The following is a 23,888-nucleotide window of genomic DNA, read 5'->3' on the forward strand; positions in this document are numbered from 1 at the left end:
ACTTGGAAGAGAGGGAAAGTAAAGCCAAAAACGCATCTCTAGTTCTTACTAAGGGTCCATCAGCAGTGACTTGGAAAGGCAGTCCTGAGAGATACTTGAGAAAAGAAGAAAACAATTGACACTACAAAAAGTCATTTAGAACATTTCAACTGTTTTAAGTCTTATACTCCCTCAGATCATATATAGTCAGTTCACTGTAAAGTTGGCCCTTTATTCAACAAATATTTGCTGCTGTGAAGTAGAGATTTTTTTAAATCATTAGTATATAATAGTTGTACAGGAGATGCATAGTGATATTTATATATGTGCTTACAATACATCTTAATTAGATTTACCTCCTCTATTGATCTCCCTCCTCTCCCTCCCTCCTTCTTAAAACAACTTCAGCAGGTTTCATTGTTCTGTTTTCATACACAAATACAAAATGTATTCACCATATTCACCCTCTTTCATCCTTTCCTTATGCCCTCCCACACATACTGGCACCCACTCCCTTAAAATGAAGTAAAGATCTTACACGATGGAAAAAGTCCTATATCCTATAATCAGTTTCCTATGATGGAGCCACTTATATTTATCAGTAGCCATCATTTCCATAAGAATGTATAAGGAAAATTTAAGTTCGCCATTCCACTTGCCAGTATTGTACCTTGTAAGATAGTAAGAAAGTCAAGTGTGACACCTTATTCTAATGATAAGAGGTTATATCAACTCTTAGTCGTATGCAGATAGCTGTGTGTAACTACCCAGCACTGCCTTGGGAACAGAATCAGCTGTTGATTCAATACATAGGTCCTCTGATAATGAGATATACCCCATCAACACAAAGGGTGTTTATCACATGTATAGCAAGGTCCCCTTGGTGTTTAGGTGAAGTTTCTGTTAATGTGCTGTGTTGCTCTGAAGTTTTACCATTGTCTAATGTTCCTTGATAAACTATGAGCCCTTTGGTGACTGTATAAGGAAAAAACAACTTTTCACTGGCTAGAAAACAATGCAGACTGAAGGAAAAGATAGCTTTCTACTTCTGCAGCTTTCTCTTCAGATGTCTGTGGGTATGGGAGGAAAGGTCAAATCCTTCTTCAATGAAGAAGGAAAGCTTCAGTCTCATTTCATTAACACATTAGTTAGTGCTACCAAAATGCAACCAAGCAAAGGCCAAATTGAGAGTCCTGACCAAAAAGGATATTAGATCATTTGAGGTTTAAAAGTGAGATTTTTCCTTTAGCTCTTGTTCAGTATCCATAGTTGATTCTAGACATTTTTGTACAGCTGTTCAGAAGAGAGGATGCGAATCTAGTATCTAGCCCATTGTGCCTTGTTTTTGTTGCTATTGTTGTTTCATTTTTACCAGAAAAGGAGAACCAGACCTGGAATCTACAACGAACAAAGAACCTTAAAGTGACCATAGTTCCTTCCATTAAAGGTCAGTGTTGGCTCTAGAATGTGATGGAGAGATTCTTATGTCAAGAAATCTCTCATATAATTCAATACTAATGTCATCCTCTCAGAAGGATTCATAAGAAAACTAAAGTATATTTGCCTTAGAGACAGAAAAGGGAATCGGGAATACTTTGCTAAATCCCTGTCAAAAAGAAAGGAGAGGACTTAGGTGTACGACTGTGGTAGAGCACTTGGTCTTGGGTTCCATCCCTAGCACTGAAAGAAGGAAGGAAAAGAAAAAGAAAGAGAAGAGAGAGAGAAAGAGGGGAGAGAGAGATGGAGGGAGGGGGAGCGAAAGAGAGAGAGGGGAAGAGAGAGAGAGAAAAAGAGAGTGGGTATGATGGAGGTAGTATGGCCCCTTTAAACAGGACAACCTGGCCAAAGTTCAAAGTTATTTTTCTCTCCTCAGAATCCGTTTATGTGAAATCCAGTGTCTTCAGTGTCTTCATCTTCTTGTCCTTCTACCTGGGATGCCTGTTTGTTGTGTTTGTTCATTATGTGAGGTAGGTCAGAGCTCCAAAAACGGTTGGCCCTCTTTGCCTACCTCTGTATAATGCTTTGAGCAAAGCTACCTCAGCCACTGATTGTGTGGTCTTGGGTGAGTTAATTAACCTCCTGTGCTTTTGGTTTCTCATCTGTAAAGGAAGATAATAATAGCATAATTTGCAGTGTTTATGTCAAGGCCATGCACAAAACCAGTGCTGGTAGAAAGTTGGCTGTTTTCATTATAATAAAAATATAATGAAACCTCAACAAAGCAATTTGTCTATTTTTGAAGTCAGAAAAAGCTCAGTGTAAATCCTACAGAATGTAGGAAATGATTAGTTCTTTCTAAGATGGATATTTGGAAACAGCTTTAAACATTCTATCAAAAAATAAATTTGTCCGGGTTCTGGTGGCTCATGCCTATAATCCTAGCTACTCAGGAGGCAGAGATCAGGAGAATTGCGGTTTGAAGCCAGCCTAGGCAAATAGTTTGTGAGACCCTATCTCAAAAAATAGAGCTGGTGGAGTGACTCAAGGTATAAGCCCTGAGTTTAAGCCCCAGTACTACAAAAAAAAGGTAAATTTAATGCCTAAAATATATCTTGAGGTTAATAAATAACAAGAGTAACACACTTTGATACCTTTTACCAGTTGTTTTTCTACCTGTAACATCAGTATTTCAGTAAAATATCCCTGGAGGTGGGGAGAGGGAGCAATTGTGTTGTAATTTGACCAAGGAGATGTCCCTTGCTAAGAATTTGGAGCCCCTAATTAAAAAAAACCCAATCTTTCCTTGCCTCTCTCAGCAGGCTGAGCCTTGTGGATTCAGTCTTTGTTGTACTCTCTGTGAAACAACTACAAAAGAATGGCAGGAGGCTTACAATAAACAAATGTTCCTTCTCCTCTTGAACTTCTAAAGAAAGCAAAGTCAGCACAGAGTTTGGGACCATTAGGCAAAATGAACCCTTGTCTATAGAAAGATATCTCTGCTGCCTCAGTGATAGAGCAATCGGAGTGACACAGGCCCTTCTCTGACTCAAAATCTTCCTTCTGTGACCTCTGTGAAGCTTTTGAGTTGAGATGGCACCTTCAGAAATACCCCAGGACCACCACTAGCCAAATCTAAGAGACTGTGAAGACCATAATAGTTAAAAATGATGGATTATAAGCCATTAAAAAATAGAAATCCATGAGTCCATATGCATAAAGTAAAAGAAGGACCTAAACACCCTTCACAAATGTTTTAGTAGTTGTAAGGAAATGCATTGACTGGGTGATCAAAATTAATACCACCAAGGGAAATGTGGACATCATGTGCCTCCAAACTTGACATTCGGAGAAGGATACAGCATCACTTACACAGCATGCTATAAGTGCTTATTTTGAATCTAATCATAGGGAAAAAATAGACATAAAATAAATCATAAAAGACAAATGATATGCAAGTGTCTCAAATTAGAGGAAAATAAGTAGATATGACAACTAAAGACAATACTTGATCTCAGATCGGATCTTGTTATAAAGGATATTATTGGGTCAGTCAGAATCTAACAGTAGGTTAGATAAAGGTATCATGTCAATGTTAAATTTGCTGGATTTGATAATGGCATTGTAGTTATGTAAGAGAATAGCTTTACCTTTGGAAACATTTAGAGATAAAAGTATGACATATGCAACTACTTTAATTTAAAATTGTACAGAATATCTTTGGAGAAACACAGAAAGAAGAATAAAAGCAAAGCAACTAAGTGAACATAGGTAAGGGTAGGTAGATGCTGTATATTCTGTTATTATTCTTTAAATTCTCTGTAATTTGAAATTATTTTCAAGTAAAGTTAAAAAAAACCCTCAGGCTATAGGAGAATCTTATATCTGGAGAGTATGCACGTGAACTGATATCAACTCAATTTATCATAGCCACTAACATCGACAAGTACCTGCTCTGGGCCAGGCAGTGTGCTGAGCCCTCCAAGTAGATTATCTCATCCGATGCCCCAAGAGCAGGCTACTCTTATTATCAGTGTGCGATGGTTAAGGAAATTAAGGCAGAGAGAAGTTAAGCAATTTCACCAAGAATTTAACAGCCGATAAATGAAGGAGCTAGGATTTGAACTGTCAAACCTGACTCCTGATACTTAAGTCTTAGGCAGGCTGCGAAGATGGGTCTCGAGTGGGCAGGCCTTGTGAGGCAAGACAGCCCTGACCAAGGAAGGCTGACCAAAAGCTTGGTATCTGAGCCAGCATACAACTGAAAAAGTGACCAAACATTTCCAGTTTTGCCTCAGATGAGCTCCAGTGTCATGGCAAGGAAGTTCCTGTCTTCTGCCTCACTTAGGAGGACTGTCTCCTCTCCTGTGAGTCAGATCTTAGAAAACAGAATTACTTCTCTTTAGTCAGCTACTATGTACAACCAATACACAAACAGATAAAAAATTAAGTTAGTGGCTAGCCAGTTATCAATCTTTCTAAAGCTGTTATTCAGCCAACCGAAGTAAACACAGTTTTTGAAAATTGTGGTTTAAGGCTCTGTTGAAACTTCTAGGTGCAGACTATTTACCTACAGTCAAATACACAAGCATAGATTCTTTCCAAGTATAGACAAATTGAAAATGGAAATCTGAAGACACAAGCACCATCTGGCATTCTAAACAGGGGAACACACTGAGGGGAAATGCTAATAAGAGAATTCTTCCTTCATCGAACTAAGCAAAGTTTTCTACAAAACCATATGAAGCCAGTCTTTTCAACATAATGTCATTTACTTGGTGAGTCCTCTCTATCTCATTATTAACACATGTGGGATTTGTAGTAATGCTATGAGTTCAAGATTATAAATATTTATAGAAGACATGGCCCTTGCCCTCAAGAAGCTGAGAGTCTTCAGTGCTGTATTAGCACTTAATAATAAAGATGCTGTAATCGCACTTAAACACCATTTCCTTCCCACCCCTCAACCCCAACCCATTCAACACACATTTATCAAACCCCTTACAATGAATGTGCAGGACTGAGGCCAAGCACTGCATATGTGTTCTCTTGGTTTTCTTCTAAACCACCCTGCCACACATTAAGTCCACCTGCCCAAACCTGAGTTTCCCTTTGATTCTTTTACTAGTTATCCATTGCCACAATAATGTTGCTTAAAAAAAAAAACTGCCACAAAAACTCCAGTGGCATACAGCAATGAATATTTATATCTGTTCACAAATCTAGGGGTTGAGATGACTCTGCTAATCTGGACTGGGCTCAGAGATCACAGCTAGACACATCACAGAGACCTGCTGACAGGTCATCTAGAAACTGGCTCTTCTAGACTGGCCATTGGCTACATTTGGTTTCTCATCCTCCTGCAGTCTAACCCTATTGGAGTTTCCATTGTAGAGGGGCAAAACATACAAGCAAGTAAGCAATTAATAAAGAAATTAACTCCAGCTAGTGATTGGGAGAAAATAAACTCAGCAGTGAGCCATGGGATGGTTAAATTGGGGATACCACTTTTGATTTGATCAGCAGGGAAGGCCTAATAAACTCCAACCTGAATGGTAAAAAGGAGCCAGCTCTGGGAAGAGAGTGGAAAGAGCAAGAGCAAAGACCTGAGGCAGGGATGAGGTTGGTGTGATTGAGAACAACAGAGAAGTTCCTCCACCAAACATACCATGATCAAGGGTATAACTTCTAGAATCTTCATCTGGAAGTAAATAAGAATATTTTTCCTCTTTGGCCCCCAACTTTTATCCTGTCACCCCTCCAACCTCACATCCAAAAAGAAAGCTCATATTAGAAGAGGGTAATTCACATTTTAATTTTTATTATATTCCCAAATATTACATCTGGAAAAAACAGTTTTATTGAGATAAAATTCATCAAGTTATAAAATTCATCCCTTTAAAGTATACAATTTAGGGATTTTTAGTTTACTCACTGTTGTACCATCATCACTACTGAATATCTAATATTTTCATTACTCCAAAAGAAACCCTGGGTTCACCAAGATTGCAAGATACAAGATTGATATGTAAAAATCAGTTCTATTTCCATATGCTTGCAATGAACAATACAAAAATAAAATTATGAGAACAATTCCACTCACAAAACATCAAAAATAATAAAATACTAGCCACATGTGCTGGTTCATGCCAGTAATCTCACTTCTTCCAGAGGCAAAAACAAGAAAATCTCAAATTTGAATGGGATATATATGCTTATATATATTAATAAGGGAAATACATGTCTTCATACATATATACTCACAGAAAAATGTGTATGTAACTTTTCATAGCAGTGTTATTCATGATAGTCAACAAATAGAAATAACAAAAATGTCAATCAAGTGAAAACAAATAAATGAAATGCCGTATATACATATAATGGAATATTATTCAACCATAAAAGACTAAAGTACTGATACGTGCAATGACATAAATAAACCTTGAAAACATTATGCTAAGTCATGCAACATGATTCTAATTTATATAAAGTGTCAGTAATAGGATAATTTATACACAGAAAGTAGATTAGGGATTGCCAGGGACTGGAGGAAGAAAAGAGAAAGGAGTGACTGCCAATGGATCCAGGGTTTCTTTTGGGGGTGATGAAAATATTCTAGAATTAGATAGTGGTAACTGTTGTACAACTTTGTGAACATACCAAAACTCATTAGTTGTGTACTTTAAAGAGTGAATTTTACGGTATGTGAGTTGTATCTGAAATGAATAAAGAAATGCATTAATGAATGAATGACGTGGATGGCTGGGAATGGATTTTTTGGCTGATAGGGTAACACTATGTTTAACTTTTTGAGGAACTGCCAGTTGTTTTCCAAAGTGACTGCACTATTTTATGTGCTTACCAATAATGTGTCATGGGTCCAATATCTCCACATCCAAAACAAATTGGCAATAAAGTGTACAAGAAACAAATGTAAAATGCTGAGGTTTCCACTGTCTTCAGGAGCATGTATATGTGCTTATTCGCAGGTTTCAGAGGAAATCCGTTGATGGAAGCTTTGGTTCCAATGATGGTAAGAAAAACTCTGGCTTTAATACAGAATGATACTGAGTAGTGGTAACATCCTTTTTGGTGCATCTTTTGAGTCTGCAATTTACGATCTTTCCCTTGATCTCTATCCCAGAGTAATCATCTCTGCAGTCTCTCTACAGAAGGCAGAGGTTTTGAGACCCAGTGTTTCAGTGGGCAATTGCTGGTATAGCACACACTTTACTTTCAGTGTCCCTTGTAATTACCCACAGACCACTTGTCAGTCATTTTCCTTTTTTAAAAGTTTAATCTTTTCTAGGACATAACTATTCATATCTAATTTACCCAAACCTGATTTGGGAATAATAGTTAAGAATTTCTTGTGTCAAGTCTCATACAGTTTACTTTTCCCAAATTGAGATAGAAACTTTTGTTGTTTGTTTGGTGTAAGTAGCTAGAAAACTGAAATATTTGAGGCTATCAAGCATAATGAAGAATATAATAACTTTGTAAATAAATAAATATCTGACCACTGTCCTCTACCCTTTCTTTCCTCCACTCCAAGAATATCCACAAAGGAATTCAATTGCTTGATCTTTTATTAAAACTTAAAATTTTAAATGTACTAATTTTTGGAAAACCAAAATTGACTTAAATTACTCATAAGCTGTTTGACACAGAGTGAGAATTTGAAACGGGGATGATGAAGTAGCACTTGATTTTTAAGACACATGTAGCAGATGTTTAGTTCTGTGTTTTCCACACTTAACTGAGTTCACAGAATCTTAGAAAGACACTAACTCCCCCCACCAACCCAGCAGGATGTTTCTCCCTTTTCTGGACTTGCTTTTTACCTTACATTTGTCTTCCTTAAAATCAGCATGTCTATTTTTCCAGCCACCAGGCACTTTGTTTTAATAAACATTAAGCTGCAAATATAAGAGACTGTAAAAGAACACCTGCTCTCATGGCTTTAAAGTGCTAAGTGCTACTTTCCTTTTATTTATAAAATATTTTGGTGAATTTATCTTCTTGCTGGATCACATCTTTTTTTTTCTACAATTCTCCCCAGGCTTTGCTATTATTTTAGGACTTGTTGAACTTAGGCCTAAATCCAATTGGTTGGATCCCAATAGATACCCTCTAAATAGATAGTCTGTTATTCTTTATTGTATAAGTGGTGTCATTTTATTACTGCAAAAATAATTAAAGGAATTCCATGTTCAGAAGGTCTCTTGAACATCAAAGCATAAATCCACAGAGTTGAAACTCAAAGCAGATCATTGTCCAACGACTGGGAGCTTCTGAAAGTTAGATAAGAGCTAGAAGCACCCTTCAGATGACAAGCAGAAATAAATGAGGGACCAAAAGGAGTAAAGATGTATCATTAAGATTTAGGTGGCTGCAAATGACAATAACAACCACAACAAATATATGTCAAACCTGCTTAAAGAGTAAAGAAGCTCCTATGCCTAGAAGTTGAACAGAGGGTAGGCCTCAGGACTGATGGAGTCCAGTGGCTCTTGTCCATTCCTCTGCCATTCCCTCAGCTCTGTTTTACTCCCAGGGCTGGTGGGGAGATGGGTCAAGGTTCACACCCTCACCTGACAATGTCAGAGGAAAGGAACTATTCAGAAATCTCCAGCAACTTCTCATGTTCTGTTGGCCTAGAATGAACCATATACTTACTATTAAACTAGTCCCTATAAAGGAATAGGCTTACCCACACACGAAATAAACCTACTTTTAGAATTAACATAAGGTCTTCTCTCTCCAAGATCAGGATTTCTCAAAGTCAACACCAGTGACATTACAGACCACATAATTCTTTGTTGCTGGGGGCTGTCCTGTACATTGTAGGAGGTTTAACAGCACTGTTCACCTCTACCCACTAGATTCCAGTAGTAATAGACTTCCTCATGTGACAACTAAAAGTGTCTCCAGACACTGCCAAATGTCCACCTGGGTAAAACTGCTCCCCTCTTCTCTCTTGTTGAAAATCACTGACTTTAATGCTACCAGGCACAGGTGAGGATGTCTGACAAAATGCCAGCTCAATAAGGAAGTAGGAAACCTGTATGCTCACCACAAAGGGCACTGAAACAGGGAGAAGATAAGGAGCCTTTGTAATGTGGGGAGGGTACAGGAAGCTGGCACTACCTCTAATGCCCCGTGACCACTGGAGAACCAAAACTAGTTGCTTAAAACAAAAACAGGAGCAGACCAGTGCTGGCTGGCCAAGGAAAGAACCAGTTTGTGACTTCCAGTCATATGGGGCAAAGGACTGAGACACCAGCCAGGAGCCAGAACCAGAGGCGAGCAAGCAATGAATCTGAAAGCCAATGTGAACCATTTCAGAAAGGAACTTTGGAGAAGAACATGGGGATGAAATGTCTTTTTCTCCCAAGGTTAAGATCAGTGTGACTATAGGTCTCGGGAATTCAGTGGAGCTCATAGCTGCAGGAAATGTCCCGAGGGCTTGGGCCAGAGCAGATACTAGGAGCAGCTTCTGAACATGAACCCCACAAAACTTGGTGTCCTGTGCTACCCACATCACTAGAGCTAGACATCTAAGGAACGCGGTGGAGTGCTTTCACCGTAGGTTCCATTAGGTGGAAGAAATGAAGGTATGTTCCTATGTTACCAAATTGGCGATAGCTGTGTCTTAGGTCATGATAGGAAAGCTGTGTCCAAATAATCTGTTGGCCACACTGCCTTTGTTTTTCTTTGACATGCCCACAGTAGCTTAATTAAGTTGCATTTGAAAAATGTCAATGTTGGCCCCAACTATACTAAAAAGCAAAAGAATTCCTTTCATACTTCATGGGATGAAGGCAGCAACAAGCCCTGGAGCCTGGGCAAGTGGAGATAGTGTTGGTTAAGAGCTATCCTAGAGTCCATGACGGAACTTTGTTTTACTGTGATTTGAGTGTCTGGATACGGGATTCTCCAGTCATCACTTACTATGAAGGACAAGGGCTCTGTGTTAATCTGATGGGTACTAGCAAAAACTCTGTGCTCTAAAAACATTTCCTCTACTTGCTCTGTCAGTGGAGAAACCCAGCATTTCAAATCCTACTTAAGGAGTTAAATTTAGTTACCTTGCAGGCATCTGGAGCAACAGGAGCTGCCACTGTGAACTCTGGAGGTTACTTTCTCAAATGAGAGAGGTGACAATCCTGATAAGTTTGTAAGTTTAAGAACCAAGGGCTGGGGTAGAGGAGCTGGCTACCTAGCAAGCACAAGGCCCTGAGTTCAAACCCCAGTATGGTATGAAAAAAAATGGACAACTCTATTAGTTCATTTTCTCTTACTATAACAAAGTACTCCAGTGTGGGCAATTTATAAGGAAAAGAGGTTTATTTCGCTTACAATTTTAGAGGCTGAAAGTCCAAGATCGGGCAGTACCATCAGGGCAGCCTCTGGCGAGGGCCGCATTGCCTACATCACACCATGGCAGAGGAGTCATGTAACAAGACAGGAAGCAGAGAGATTCAGGGACCGGACTTGCTCTTTTATAATTTGCTCTTTTGGGAACTAACCAGGATCCCATGAGAACTACATTAATCCCTTCCAAGGGCAGTGCCCCATTAACAAATTAACTTGCATGACAGCCCATTTCTTAAAATTTCCACCACCTCTGAACGTTGCCATACTGAAAACCAACCCTCTTTTGGGAGATACACTCAGACCACATCCAAACCATAGCACCAATCAAACCCATCACCAAATCAGTTCCTTAGCAAAGAGCCGAGTCCTCAGGATGAGATGAGAAGTGTGTTAGGAGACTCAACAAACAAAAACCTACAGCCTCTCTATCATGGGTCTCAAATTCTAGTTCTGGTTCTCTACTCTTATTTTTCTAAATTTCTTCACTTTTCTTGTACAGCTTTTTCTTCAAGAAGAATTTTAGTATTCCATCCTTCTGCAAAGATGAACAGTTTTCTTTACTTCCTCTTCACCTCTTGAGACAAAATGTGAGACTAGTTAGGGCAGGTAGCCAATTGATGTAAAAATAAAATTTCATGGCAGTGAGTGCACATCCTTTCTGACTCCCTCAGCAGCTTCCAACCTCCGTCATGGACAGAAACGGGCAAGATTCCTGTAAATGTGAGGTCCTGAAAGATCTGAGCATGCTCAACAGGAAATAAATTTTTCTCCTCACATGGGGCATTTAGCATGAAAAGAAAGCATATTCTGTTCTGCTAGTGAAGCAGACAGATGGCAAGGGACTCATGCTTAGAGAAAATATACAAAAAATGAGCTCACTCACAATCTCACATGTCTGCTATTCCCAGCCAGAACAGCTCAATCTGTCCTATACACTGATATTTTGTGCTTAATTCTGCTTTCTTTTAAAAATAGAAATATGACCATGCTCATACTTGAAGTTTGGGAGCAAATGCTTAGGTTTTTGCATCTTCCCTCTCCTCCCTCTTCACCCCTTCCTCCTCCGTGGTACTGGGGATCAAACCCAGGGCCTCATGCATGCTAGGCAAACTCTAACACTGAGCTACATGCCCAGCTTATTTTTGCATTCTGAAAGGCGTGAGACTTTCAGAATAACAGAATACTGTTATCCCATGTTGGGTGAGCTCCTATTTAAACTGCACATAGATAAGACCACAGAACTAAAACGCTTTTCTATCTGCAGTGTATTGCACATGAAAACCTTGGTGATCTTGTCCATGGCTTTGTAGTTGCCTCAAAATGAACAAGGCCAGTTAAATGCCTCAAAACCAGCTCATGCTCTATACAAGCCACAGAAGAGGACAGAAATCAGGGAAATCTGAACAGACCTACACAGCTGGCCTTTTCTTTCTAATGAACTTGTCATCTAATGAAACAGTGATTGCTTTTGTCATTTGTTCTTTGCTTTGATTTTAGCTTTTGGTTTTGTTTTTCTTTTGAACACACACACACACACACACACACACACACACACACACACACGAGACATAGGCTCCCACGAACCACTTTGCCTTCCTATAACTGAACTCAGGCATTTTCTTAAGCACACTGATGCTTGTATCGTATACCACTAACAATGAAAAGCCAGAAATTCTGAGATTTATGACTTTGATGCCATTCTTTATTTGTTATTTACACATTTAATATTTTTTAAAATTACATTTGAAACAAAGGACATAGCCTAAAGGTTAAAAATAGGAAGCTTAAGCTTGAGAAGAGAAAAATGTGAAAGACTGAGGAAAATGTAAAAGACAACAGCATTCCTAGGAATGAGAGGGAGATAGGGTCCACCACGAGGCTCCCTGCAGTGAGCTAGACAGAGAGGAGGGGCGGCATAGAAAGCTGCAGCAATCAGTTTAACAAGCAAACATGCAGCTTATTTTTTTAAAACAGGAATTTATTAAATGGAGGTGCAAATGAGCCTCAACCTCCTTGTCTCTTTTATTTATTTATTTTTTATTCATTTATTCACATGTGCATACATTGGGTCATTTCTCCCCCCTGCCCCCTGCCCCCACCCTCTCTCCCCTTCCCCACCCTCACTTCCAGGCAGAATCTGTTCTGCCCTTATCTTTAATTTTGTTGAAGAGAAGACATAAGCATAATAAGAAAGACAAAGCGTTTTTGCTAGTTGAGTTAAGGACAGCTATAAAGAGAGATTCCAAGCATTGCTTCCATGTACAAATGTGTTCAACCCAAGTTGATTCATCTCTAACTGATCTTTACACTGGTTCCTGATCCCCTTCTCATCCTTGTCTCTTTTGAAAGACATTCTCGGGCACTCATGAAACTAACATATTTGTTGCCAGATATTCATATTTTGAAGGACAATCCCTGCAGTTTTTAATTAAGAAGATAAATTTTACTGAGCATGGTGATGTACAAACTAGAAGGACTGGGGCATGGCTCAAGTGACAGAGAGCTTGCCTAGCAAGCATGAGTCCCTGAGTTCAATCTCTAGTACTGCCAAAAAGAAGGAAGGAAGGAAGCGGAAAGGAAAGGAAAGTTAGGAAGGAAGGAAAGAAAGAAAAAGAAAGGAGGGAGGGAAGGAAGGAAGATAAGTTTTGTGTCTTTGTGACATGAACACATGATCCAATATTATTCACCTTTTAAAAGGAGATATTGCCATTTGTGACACATCTCCTTGGGTAAACCTGGAGGACATTCTGCTAAGTGATATAAAACAAACACAAAGAAAAATACTGCATGACCTCATTTATAGGTGGAAGCTTTTTAAAAGTGTTAAATACATAGCAACAGTGAATAGAATAGTGGTTACCTGGGTCAGGGACGGAAAGGAAATGAGAAGCTATAGGTCAAAGGGTAGAAATTTGCAGCTCTGTAGAACAAATGAGTCTAGATGGCTAACGTGGAGTAGGAGGACTACACTTCATAATATTCTATTTTCCACTGAAATTTTTCTAAAGAAATAAATTTTAGGTGCTCTTACAATAAAAAATGAGGTAGCTATGAAAGGTGATGGATACGTCAGTTTGCTTACCTGTAGTAATCATTTTGCTACATATGCGTATATCAAAACATGTACATCTTATAATATACAATAAAAAGATAAGTTTTAACAGAGAACAGTACAATGAATCACTATCCATCCACTAGCTGAGTGACTGAGTAAACTATTTGATCTCTCTCAATGCCTTCATTTCATCATCTTTAAAATGGTGATAATAGTACCCGCCTCTTAGGGTTGTTGAAAGAACGTCAAACAGTGTCCTGACAAGTAAGTTTTCAATGAACCCCAGCCAGAAGAAATAGCAATCCAAGCAGTAGGAGTAGCAGCAGCACTGGTGGTGGTGGTAACAGCAGTGGTGCTTGTTGTGGTCAAATAGTAATAGTAGCAGAAGCAGCAGCAAAGGTTCATGTTATGACTATGGTCAAACTGCCCTAAGTCAAAAAGACAGTCAAAGTGCACATGACATCTTCCACAAGCATACTTCACTCTTAAAGTAACCTGCTTCTTTACCTTAACTTGGAGGAAAAGCGTAGATTACAGTGTTGATGCCTTGTTGCATACTTATGCATTAGCCCAAGGAAGGTCAGGGATCTAATTTCTCTAAACAATAAATGTATCAAGCCTAGTAGCAATGCCAGGGAGTATGCATCTTGATGATCAAAATCTGCATTCTGAGAGTCCTGGGAACCCTCAGCAGTCCAGCTGAGCCAACTCTTGACTAAGTTGCCAAAAGAAGAAACGAAAACAAGTTTCTAAGGCCACCAGCTTTGTCTCTCATCACCCAGCTTAAAGTTTTGAACTTGGCATTTAGTTATTTTTCTTCACAGAGGAAATGAATGGGCACACAAGGAGTTTAAAAATAAACAAAGCCTACAGAGTGGCTTGAGAAACTATGAGTGTGTTTTCTACCCACCAATGGAAATGAAGTTTGAGACCTGGATGAAGAGAGTTGACTGTGACTCCTAGGAATTGTTGAGGCCTTTGGTTCCTTTACATGTGTTAACGCTTTAGCTTTCCTGCAACTTATAATGAACTATATTTTCAGTGAAGACATAAAAATATATTTACAGTCAGGATATTGTAGAATATCCTTAATTAGGTTTCTTCACTGAAAATCTATTTCCCTACAGTAATAAAAGACACTGACCAGCAGGGAAGGGATGTAGCTCAGTGTTACAGTGCTTGCCTAGCATGTGTGAGGCCCTGGGTTCAATCCCAAGAGAAAAAGACAGAGAGACAGACAGAGACAGAGAGAGATGGAGAGAGACTGTGAATTCTCCCAGACTCTCTTTGTCTGGTACATGACACCAGTAAGCTCTCCTGTCAGAAAGAGGAATGAGTCAAAATTCTCACCAGCCTGACAATATCCAAATCCTTCACAAAGCTTAGGAACCTGTGAGGAAATATTCTTAGGAAATTCCTTAGACAATCTTGGCTCCTGCAAATCTGGTGGCACACTAAGTCAGAGTCAGAGAACTGCCTAGATGCCTGCTCATTGTGGTTTCTGCTGTGCTCTCTTAATTTGGATAAACTCAATGGGACAGCATCTTGTCTAGGAGCCATCAAGCAGTCTGGGAGGTTTTTCTTTTTTTTCTGATACTTGTGGTGGGGTGGCTCCAGAGACATTCTAGACTCTCAGAGCAATGACATCACTCTTTCTGCTACTAGGAGTACTATATTTCACTGGAACATTACCTTGGAGTCTACTTTAATCTTATTGTCAACAACCTGTTGTCAACAGGTGTGCCTGTTCTACGCCCTAAATATCCGGCAAAATAACTTGTCTTCCTCCACACCCTTAATTCATGTTGTCATCATTTGTTGCTCCAGGCTGTACAGTAACTTCCTTCTTACCTACAGTTAGGCGACTGCTGAAAGTATAACAAATAAACCATAAACTACTATGGCCTAACACTAGAAGTTTGTTTCCGATGTTCCTGTTCAGTGGTTGCCATCCTCACAGTGATTCCAGACCCTTTACTCCTATGAGTCTGCGACGCAGTTGAGCCAGGCTAGAATTCAGGAAAGTCTGGGACTCTCAGAACAAATATGACTTAATATTATATTTCAGGTTGAACATTCTTCTCTTTCTCTGTGCCTTCTTTTCAATTGCAGATGTGTGTAGGTTATTTGTACCCTGGTGTGAAACAACTCAAACCACCTCCGCCTGGCCCAGGGACCACCCATGTCCCTCCGCACTCATTGATTATTGGTAGTTAGGAATCACCAGGTTCTGCCCTTCCTATAGGTTAGCATGAGTTTTTAAAACACCAGGAAAAGAGAAAGACTCTTTCTCTGCTTCTGTCTTCCACCTGGTCCCACCATGGCCTCTTGTAATTCCCTTCCCTAACTTTTAATAAACTCCATTACATCCATATATCCTGCCTGGATGCTTCTATGTGGAGCACAAAGAATTTGAGAATCTTCTGATAAGAGACAGTATCATTGCCATCAACACTATCAGGAAGGAATCAGACAATTTTTTTTGGAAAGGGTCAAATACTATATTAGGCTTTTTGGACTATAAAATCTAAGCTATAACTACTCAAATGTGCCACTATAGTACAAAAGCAGCCATATTTATACCCAAATGAATGTGGTTAAGTTTCAATAGAACTTTAGGAATGAATGCTGGAATTTGAAGTTCATACAAATGTCATCTGCCATGAAATTTTCTTCTTATTTTGATTTTCCCAAAAATTTTTTTAAAAATTTAAACAAATCTTAGCTGGGTGCTGGTGGCTCACACTTATAATCCTAGCTGCTTGGGAAACTGAGATCAGTACGATCATTGTTCAGGGCCAGCCTGGGCAAGAAGTGCACAAGACCCCATCTCCACCAGTAGCTGGGTGTGGTGGCTCACACCTGTCATCCCAAACTAACTCAGAGGCTTACTCCCCTTCCCTCCCCTTTTCCTTTCTCTTCCCCTCCTCCCGCCCCTCCCCTCTCCTGGAAGATAGCAGTTCCAGGCTAACCTGAGAGGGAAAAATTTGTGAAACCCCATTTCAACAGAAAAAAAGCTGGGCATGATGGTGTATGCCTGTTAAATAGCTTCAAATAGGAAGATCGCAGTCCAGGCTGGCCTGGGCAAAAAGCAAGACCTTATCTCCAAAATAACCAGAGTAAAAAGGGCTGGAGGTGTGGCTCAAGCAGTAGAGCGCCTGCCTAGCAAGCCTGAAGCCCTGAGCTCAAACCCCAGTACTGCCAAAACAAAACAAAAAATCTTAGTTTTAGGGCCAAATGAAAACAGGTGGCAGGCTAGATTTGACTTGTGGACCACAGTTTGATGATTTATGTATTAGAACATAATGAAAATCAAAATTAAAATATTATGGCCTAATAATTTGAGCTACTTAGAGTTGTGTTCTGTTTAAGCAGCTGAATATAAAGTGTCTGCCTCTTGCTTTTTTTTCACAGGCTCTGGAAATATGGCAGTGTCACAGCCCATCTCTGCCAGCACACCTGAAGGGAGCAATTATGGGGCGATAGGTATTTCCTATAATGATTCTGTTGGTGGGATTGTTTCCTATTTCTCTAGAAATTAGCATACAAAGGGCTCTAAGGTCTCTAACCACCGGGAGCATGGGCAAGCCAGTCATCCTATGAAATTGTCTTTTATGTATAAGATGAATTGGTTGAATAATCTGGAAGGTTCCTTCCAGCACTGATTTTCTGCAGTTCTATTGTTTAGTTTCTTGTATCTGCTAATCACACTTGAACAGAATTTCCTACAATGACTGCCATCAACTATCAAGACCCCTGGGGACTTTTTCATACCTTTGCCTGATTTTAGGGCATGAAAAATGTGACCACAAGCCTGACATCAATTGACCGGTTGTTTCATTCTCAGGTGTCAGTGGAGTAAGGGCAGTCAGAAGACACAGGCAGTGCTGCAGGTGAACATGGCTGTAGCTAACAGTCCTTCATTTTGGCTAACTTCACAACTGAGCCTGCTCACTGCCACCTTGTCATTCACTTGGCAAACCCAGCCTGAGGGGAGAATCCTCATTCCTGTCTTCTTAGGGTAGAAGTGCTCTGAGCTGCCTGCCCCTTCCATGGTGCTTGTAAGCCTGTGAATGGTGCTCCTAAAATGCCAGTGTAGAAGCACTGGGAATTCTGCATTTCTGCCCTGTTTTTCTGTAACTTGGAGCATATGGGCTCAGTGTAGGCTACTTATTTTTAGTTTGGTGAGAACAAGATTTTTAAAACCATCTGAACAGAAGAAATAAAACGGAAGGTAGGCTCTGCTCATGTGCTCAGGCTACACAAATCCCATCTGCTCTGGGAAACACTCATGGGAACAGAAGAACCCTGCTTCCTGAGAGTGTCGTTATCATTATATAACCCTAGACATGGCATGTGGGGGATTTCTGTGTCTCAGTACCTTATGTGTGGGAAATGTATAGCTGCTGGATATGTGTATGCTTACACATCCATGTGACAGATGCTATACATAACTATGCATGTGTATGTCTATATACTCATGTTCATATTGTAAGATATGAAACATGAAATAAAAGCACAATGTTATTTTGCATCCAAATAGTAAACAGAGCAGATGCCCTTAAATTCTAATATGCTTTCAGCTGTAGAAATAGACAAGTTAAATGTAAAAATAGAAAAAAAGAAAAAAATGAAAGTAAACTAAAAAGGTATGAGAGGAAGAGCATGTCCCCTGGGTAAGGAGTTAGTTTTGACCCAGGCAGTATTTTCTAGAATGAGTCAGCACTGTGCTCTTTGCAGAGGAATAGCCTCCATAGGCTGTTCTTGGCTTTTAAAGGAAGATGAGTTTTTGGTTTCAGATGAGTCAACCTCCAGTCCTGGGAGACAGGTGTCCTCCTCTGATGGTGGGCAGCCATGCCAGTCAGACACAGACAGCTCTGTGGAGGAGAGTGACTTTGACACCATGCCAGATATTGAGAGTGATAAAAACATCATCCGGACCAAGGTACTTCCCTCTTCCTGGCCATACTTTTTGAGACAGCAGGAAGTTTGGCAGTAGAATAAGCTTCACCAGTGCCTCACTTTCTTTTATTTATTTTTTCCTTCACAGAAAGTCAAATTTCCTGGAGGGTTTAGACAAAACATAGCTAAAGACTAAAGGCAATACTCTGTTAATTAGCACTTTTTTCTTAAGGAAGAAAATTAAATAGAGCATTAAATACTCAGCATCTGAAGTGACTGACTGTGGACAAGAAAAGATGAAGGGATCCAACCAGATGGAAGAAGAGATACATTTGAGGGGTGTGCCTAGAAAAGTTCCCAATTTTTTTTTACATATTAAGAGTAAAGCTCATTTCTTTCTGGCATATGTTTATTATATGATATGGTACCCAGTAAAAGAAATGCACAATTTCAACTTTAAGTGATTCAAGATCCACACAGTGGATACTCTGAAAGACAGGAAATCAATACCTGAGAGATCAGAAGCATTCAAGAATCCTAATTGGCTTTCCACCTCAGCCAGTCTTTGACAGTCCAAGGAAAAATGAAAAATATTCGGATTTTTATTAAGGTATCCTGGGGCAAAATTAAAAGAAAAGTCTTATGGGATAGTTTTAATTCCTAGTGAGGGATTAAATTGAAATTTGTAATGCTCTCCTTTGTATCTCATACAAGAAAAGCCAAGTAAAGTCTTGCATTCTCTTTTTTTATTGGCATCCCAGATGTTCCTTTACCTGTCAGATCTGTCCAGGAAGGACCGGAGAATTGTCAGCAAAAAATATAAGATTTATTTTTGGTAAGTAGGACCATGCTCCTTTAAGAAATTAATTACTCAGATTTATTCATTCATTCATTCATTCATTGTGGTACTGGGGATCAAATCCAGGGCCTCACACATGCTAGGCAAGTGCTGTACCACTGAGCTACATCCTCCCCGCCTACATTCTTTAAATTTAAATTAGTTTTCTTTATAAAAGCTACAACCATTCATGTCACAAGGGGCTAGTGCTTAATGAGACACAAGTATGGGCGATGATGTCACCAGCTAATGGTAAATAGATCTGTGATGGTCACACTCCTGAACCCAGTCTACACCCTGCCAAGAAGCTGAGCTTCACTCAGAAAGCTTCAGGTTGACTGGTATCCCCTTGTAACTGCATTTCCCATTCTTTTCTCTTGAGGAATGCTCTTTTACTTAAATGCAAATATTAGAGGGGAATCAGGGACAATGGAGCCATATGAAATTTCATACTGGGACCATCATTTTGGAACTAAGAGTTAGCTAGGAGAGCTACACCCTTTGCATGTGATCCCTCGCCCTTTACTTGCACTCTACTCACTTTAACAACACACTAAAGAGAAGATGTGTCATTAATAATGTGGATAAACCACAAGCAGATTTTATACTGTTCTACAAAGGATTGTACAACAAGGGGAAAAAATTATTATTTGTTGGACACTAATCATTAGCCTTTAAATATATAATTTTAGTTAATAGTTTCAGTGTTCTCTGTAACCAAGAGTAACAGCAGTAACCAAGGGGAGCTTTTATTTTCTTCCTCACCCTCTTTTTAGTGAAGATACTGTCTACCAAATCCTCAAATGCAAAGTTTGGAGAAACTGGAACTGTATCATCAGCTTCTAATTGCTTTGCAAGCTAATGATGGAGTTATGAGGTGGAAGCATCATTTTTAAAAACTAAGCAAATTGTCAATTTGGAAATAACTATTTCTGGTCCTTTTTGTCTGATTAGGAACATCATCACCATCGCTGTGTTTTATGCACTGCCTGTGGTCCAGCTAGTCATTACCTACCAGACGGTAAGTGCTGCCCAGCTTGAATCCCAGCTTCCAACCTGCAGGGACAGTCTTCACTGTGATCTACAGAGAAAGGTTTAGCTTTGGATCAGTTCAAGAATTAATTTCCCATTTGCCTTCCAACTGGACTTCACCATTGCTTCATGTCTAACTGAACTTTCCTTTTTGGGGGTTGGAGAGTGTTTGAGACAGGGTCTCGCTGGCCTTGAACTCCTACTTCACCCTCCAAGTGATGAGATTACAAGAATGTATCATCACATCTGGCTTTTACTGACCTTTTTTTTTTCTTCAACTAGAAATTTGTTTGTTTGGTTTTTTTTACATATATAAAAAGTTTATTTTATTTCAACATTTCAACAGTAGTCAGAAAATGAACACAGAGATGTGGTTAAAATAGAGATTTTACAGTGTCTAGAAATGAACCTAAATAAAAGATTGGCACAGTATATATGGAGATAATTACAAATTACTATTTAAATTATGAATTTTTTAAAGTGGAGAGAAAATTATAAATTTCAATCTTCAAATTTGTCTGTAGATATAGCACTAACATGCAGTCCCTATAAAAATTCTTATTGACCTTTCAATCTCTTTCCCAATTGCTTGATCACAAGAGGACTTGGGAAATCTTTATATTGGCTTGCCCACCAAACTAAAATTATTGGAATGAAAAATAAAATAAAATTATTACTTTGCACCCCTTTGTTCATAATATCTATCAATTGCGCCTGTTATTTACTAGTCTGAGCTTTCTGATCACCATGAAATAGTGAGTAGAGTAAATAAAGTTCCAGAACAAAACAAAGAAATTTGATGTCTAATTGAGTCTGTGCCTTCTTATTGAAGATAATTTTTTATAACCTTAAAAAAACTTCATGAAACTAACAAAATATTAAAACAACAAAACCCAAAATTTTAAACATCGATTGCACAAAGTTAATATTAAAATAACTTGAGAATCCCTGCTGCTCCTTTGCAGAACCCTAGAAGCCAGGACACTTAAGAGGGAATTTAATTTGGGGTGTAGGTCACATTAAGTATAAATTCTCTAGAAATTATTATACATAAAAAAGCCCACTTAGAACAGCACAAGGCTAAGGTGTTTTTATGCAGTGGTACTCATATTTGCTGTGAATTACAATTATTTGGGGGTACTTTTAGGATTGCCAGTCTCCAGGCTGTACCCCACATAGAGTACTTCAGGGTCTCTGAGAGTGAGCCAGGCATCAATATTGTTTAAATTCCCATTGATTCCTGTGTACAGCCACATTTGAGAGCTAATGGTCTAAAAATATTTAGTGCATTCCATACTTGTTATATAAGAGGACAAGGACTTCCTGAGGTTTTAACGGCACTGTTTATAATCTAAATTTTCTCTGCATACTTTGGGGCATTGTGAGAACCTACAGCTGCGCTGTGGTTTGTGTAGGCTTATGATGGAGAAGGGGATAAATACGGAAGGAACAGTTTTCCTCATGTACCTGCTTGGTGGTTGTCCTTGTCACCCAGAGGATGGGACAGCTTTAATCTAGAAGGTAGGACATAGAGAGACAGACTTAAAAGGCAGGTCTCAATGCTAGCATCAGTTCATAGTCCTTTTCTTATGATAACAAAGGACCCACACTTAGTTGAATTCCATTTGAGGCCACCTGATGGGGTGCACAGAATATTTCCATCCAATAAAACATGCTCACATTTCCAGGAAACATGCCTGTGCTGTGTAACGTGGTGACAGTGATCCACCCCTGCTGACTAGGAGCAGTAGTTATGTTGTTAATCACTGACAGGGCATCTCCGGGAGCCATGTCTGTTCTTTGTGACTTCAGGTAGTGCTCAGAGGATGAAAAAAACCACATTTCCTCTTCTCACACTTGATTTTACAGGTGGTAAATGTCACTGGCAACCAGGACATCTGTTACTACAATTTCCTCTGTGCTCATCCCCTGGGCGTCCTGAGGTAAATCCAGTCTTGTGGTTGCTCATGAGGCATTAATGATCCCTTTCTATGTAATGGGACTTCAGGTTTTAAAAACAACTATGGATAACTACTGCAGTTGGAGTAAAGAGGAGTTAAACCCAGAAGTTGAAACTAGCTATGCTTCCTGCATTCCTGTGTGACGGCTCCAGGCAACATTCCTAAGAATACCTTGCTCTGGAGTACCAGTGAGCCTTCTGAAACCACCAGGTCCCTGTCTGTGATGGCTTGTGTTCACAGGCAAGAGCTGGCAGCTGTTATCTTATTCAATCTGTTAAACCACCTCATGACATACATATTATTCCCTCCAGCTGTAGATGAACATGCTTAAGCTCAGACAGATAAGGACTTCCTGCACTTTTCTCAGCTGTTGGTGACTTCAAACCTTATCCCCAGGCCTGCACCCCCAGAACTTGGTGAAATGAAAAGAGCATTTGCCTGAGAGGTGGGAACCTGGCTTCTTGCTCCAGAGCTGAATCAGCCTCGACTTCCCAAAATAAAGCTGCTCACTGTGATTGGCCGACACGTATCCTAAAAACCCACAGTTAGAGAGCTGGACATTGATACGAAATTTGGGTCCACCCATGAGAAGTCACTCTCGCAGTACAAATGAAATGCATGTGCATCACTGGATCAGCTCTCTTTCCCAAGATTCACTCTGCCAGTGCCATCGGGACAAGAGAAGATTGGGCAGGTGTTAGGGATGTGAGGAGGAATTTCTAGGAGGAGAGGATATGTTATCACAAGCTAAGTAAGCATCCTAAAATGAAGGCGTTAGCTCAGTGAGGATTTCTGAGGAGTTTCCAATCTTGAAATCTTAGGGAAAGGTTAGCTGTGGGAAGCACTGAAAGGGGAGTTCCCTCACTCATTTGTGCATCCGTTCATTCTCAGACTCCTCTGTTGCCTTCACTCTCTTCATTTCTCACTCATCCCTACAGTGCCTTCAACAATATTCTCAGTAACCTGGGCCACGTGCTTCTGGGCTTCCTCTTCCTCCTGATAGTCTTGCGCCGGGATGTTCTCCATCGAAGAGCCCTGGAAGCAAAGGACATCTTTGCTATGGTGAGGAGAGAGTGGGCAAATCCGAGGTAGGAACTGGAAAGGATTAGGATTCCACACAGGATCTGTAAAGAGGAAGGGGAACCTGTGTTGAGGATATGGTAATATATTATTGCAATGAGCCACATGAGGCCAGAGCAGGAGCTTCCAGATTCCGTGGATATATCTGTTGTCTGTCCAGTGTCTGTCTATTGATCACTCTTTCTCCCTTTTTAGGAGTACGGGATTCCCAAACACTTTGGTCTCTTCTATGCTATGGGCATCGCACTGATGATGGAAGGAGTGCTCAGTGCTTGTTACCATGTCTGCCCTAATTACTCCAATTTCCAGTTCGGTAATTAAAATTTATATCAAGTACATAGATTTGAGTTATGGGAATTTTATCCTGGGACCCTTCCAAAAATATCACGCTCATACTTGCAAGAATTAAAAGGCATTTTGTGTGACCCGAAATGATCTGAGAGCACCTCACCACAGAGCATGACTTCCACATGTTGTACCACTTTTTCTCTCTGACCATCTTTTAGACTAGAAAACACTCAACACTGAATGATGATCCCATAGTGAGCTCCAAAGGCCAGCAATGGGCTACACGTTAGGGCCCAGACAGCTAGAATCCAGCAGACTTTCGGAACGGCCGCTCAGTATCACTTGGTCTAACTGGATGGTGAGACTGCTCCAGAAAGAAAAAGTAATAGAAAATCCAATTCAGACTGAATTGAATAATGGCATCTGTCAGCTCACT

General features: G+C 39.8%; 1 protein-coding gene across 3 annotated transcripts in view; it reads left to right on the forward strand.

The window, feature by feature from the left end:
• The window catches only part of Sidt1 (SID1 transmembrane family member 1), a 109,969-nt gene that overhangs the window by 69,577 nt on the left and 16,504 nt on the right, over nt 1-23,888 (forward strand). For all 3 annotated transcript variants that reach the window (XM_074073159.1, XM_074073156.1, XM_074073157.1), the window contains 10 exons: nt 1,355-1,426; nt 1,853-1,946; nt 6,906-6,949; nt 16,766-16,837; nt 18,151-18,296; nt 19,015-19,088; nt 20,046-20,112; nt 21,993-22,066; nt 23,023-23,146; nt 23,360-23,477. In XM_074073159.1, the coding sequence (XP_073929260.1) occupies nt 1,355-1,426; nt 1,853-1,946; nt 6,906-6,949; nt 16,766-16,837; nt 18,151-18,296; nt 19,015-19,088; nt 20,046-20,112; nt 21,993-22,066; nt 23,023-23,146; nt 23,360-23,477 (885 nt within the window). The remainder of the gene's footprint in view (nt 1-1,354; nt 1,427-1,852; nt 1,947-6,905; nt 6,950-16,765; nt 16,838-18,150; nt 18,297-19,014; nt 19,089-20,045; nt 20,113-21,992; nt 22,067-23,022; nt 23,147-23,359; nt 23,478-23,888) is intronic.

The sequence above is a fragment of the Castor canadensis genome, chromosome 5, assembly GCF_047511655.1.
Source record: "Castor canadensis chromosome 5, mCasCan1.hap1v2, whole genome shotgun sequence".
In the NCBI taxonomy this organism is placed as follows: Eukaryota; Metazoa; Chordata; class Mammalia; order Rodentia; family Castoridae; genus Castor; species Castor canadensis.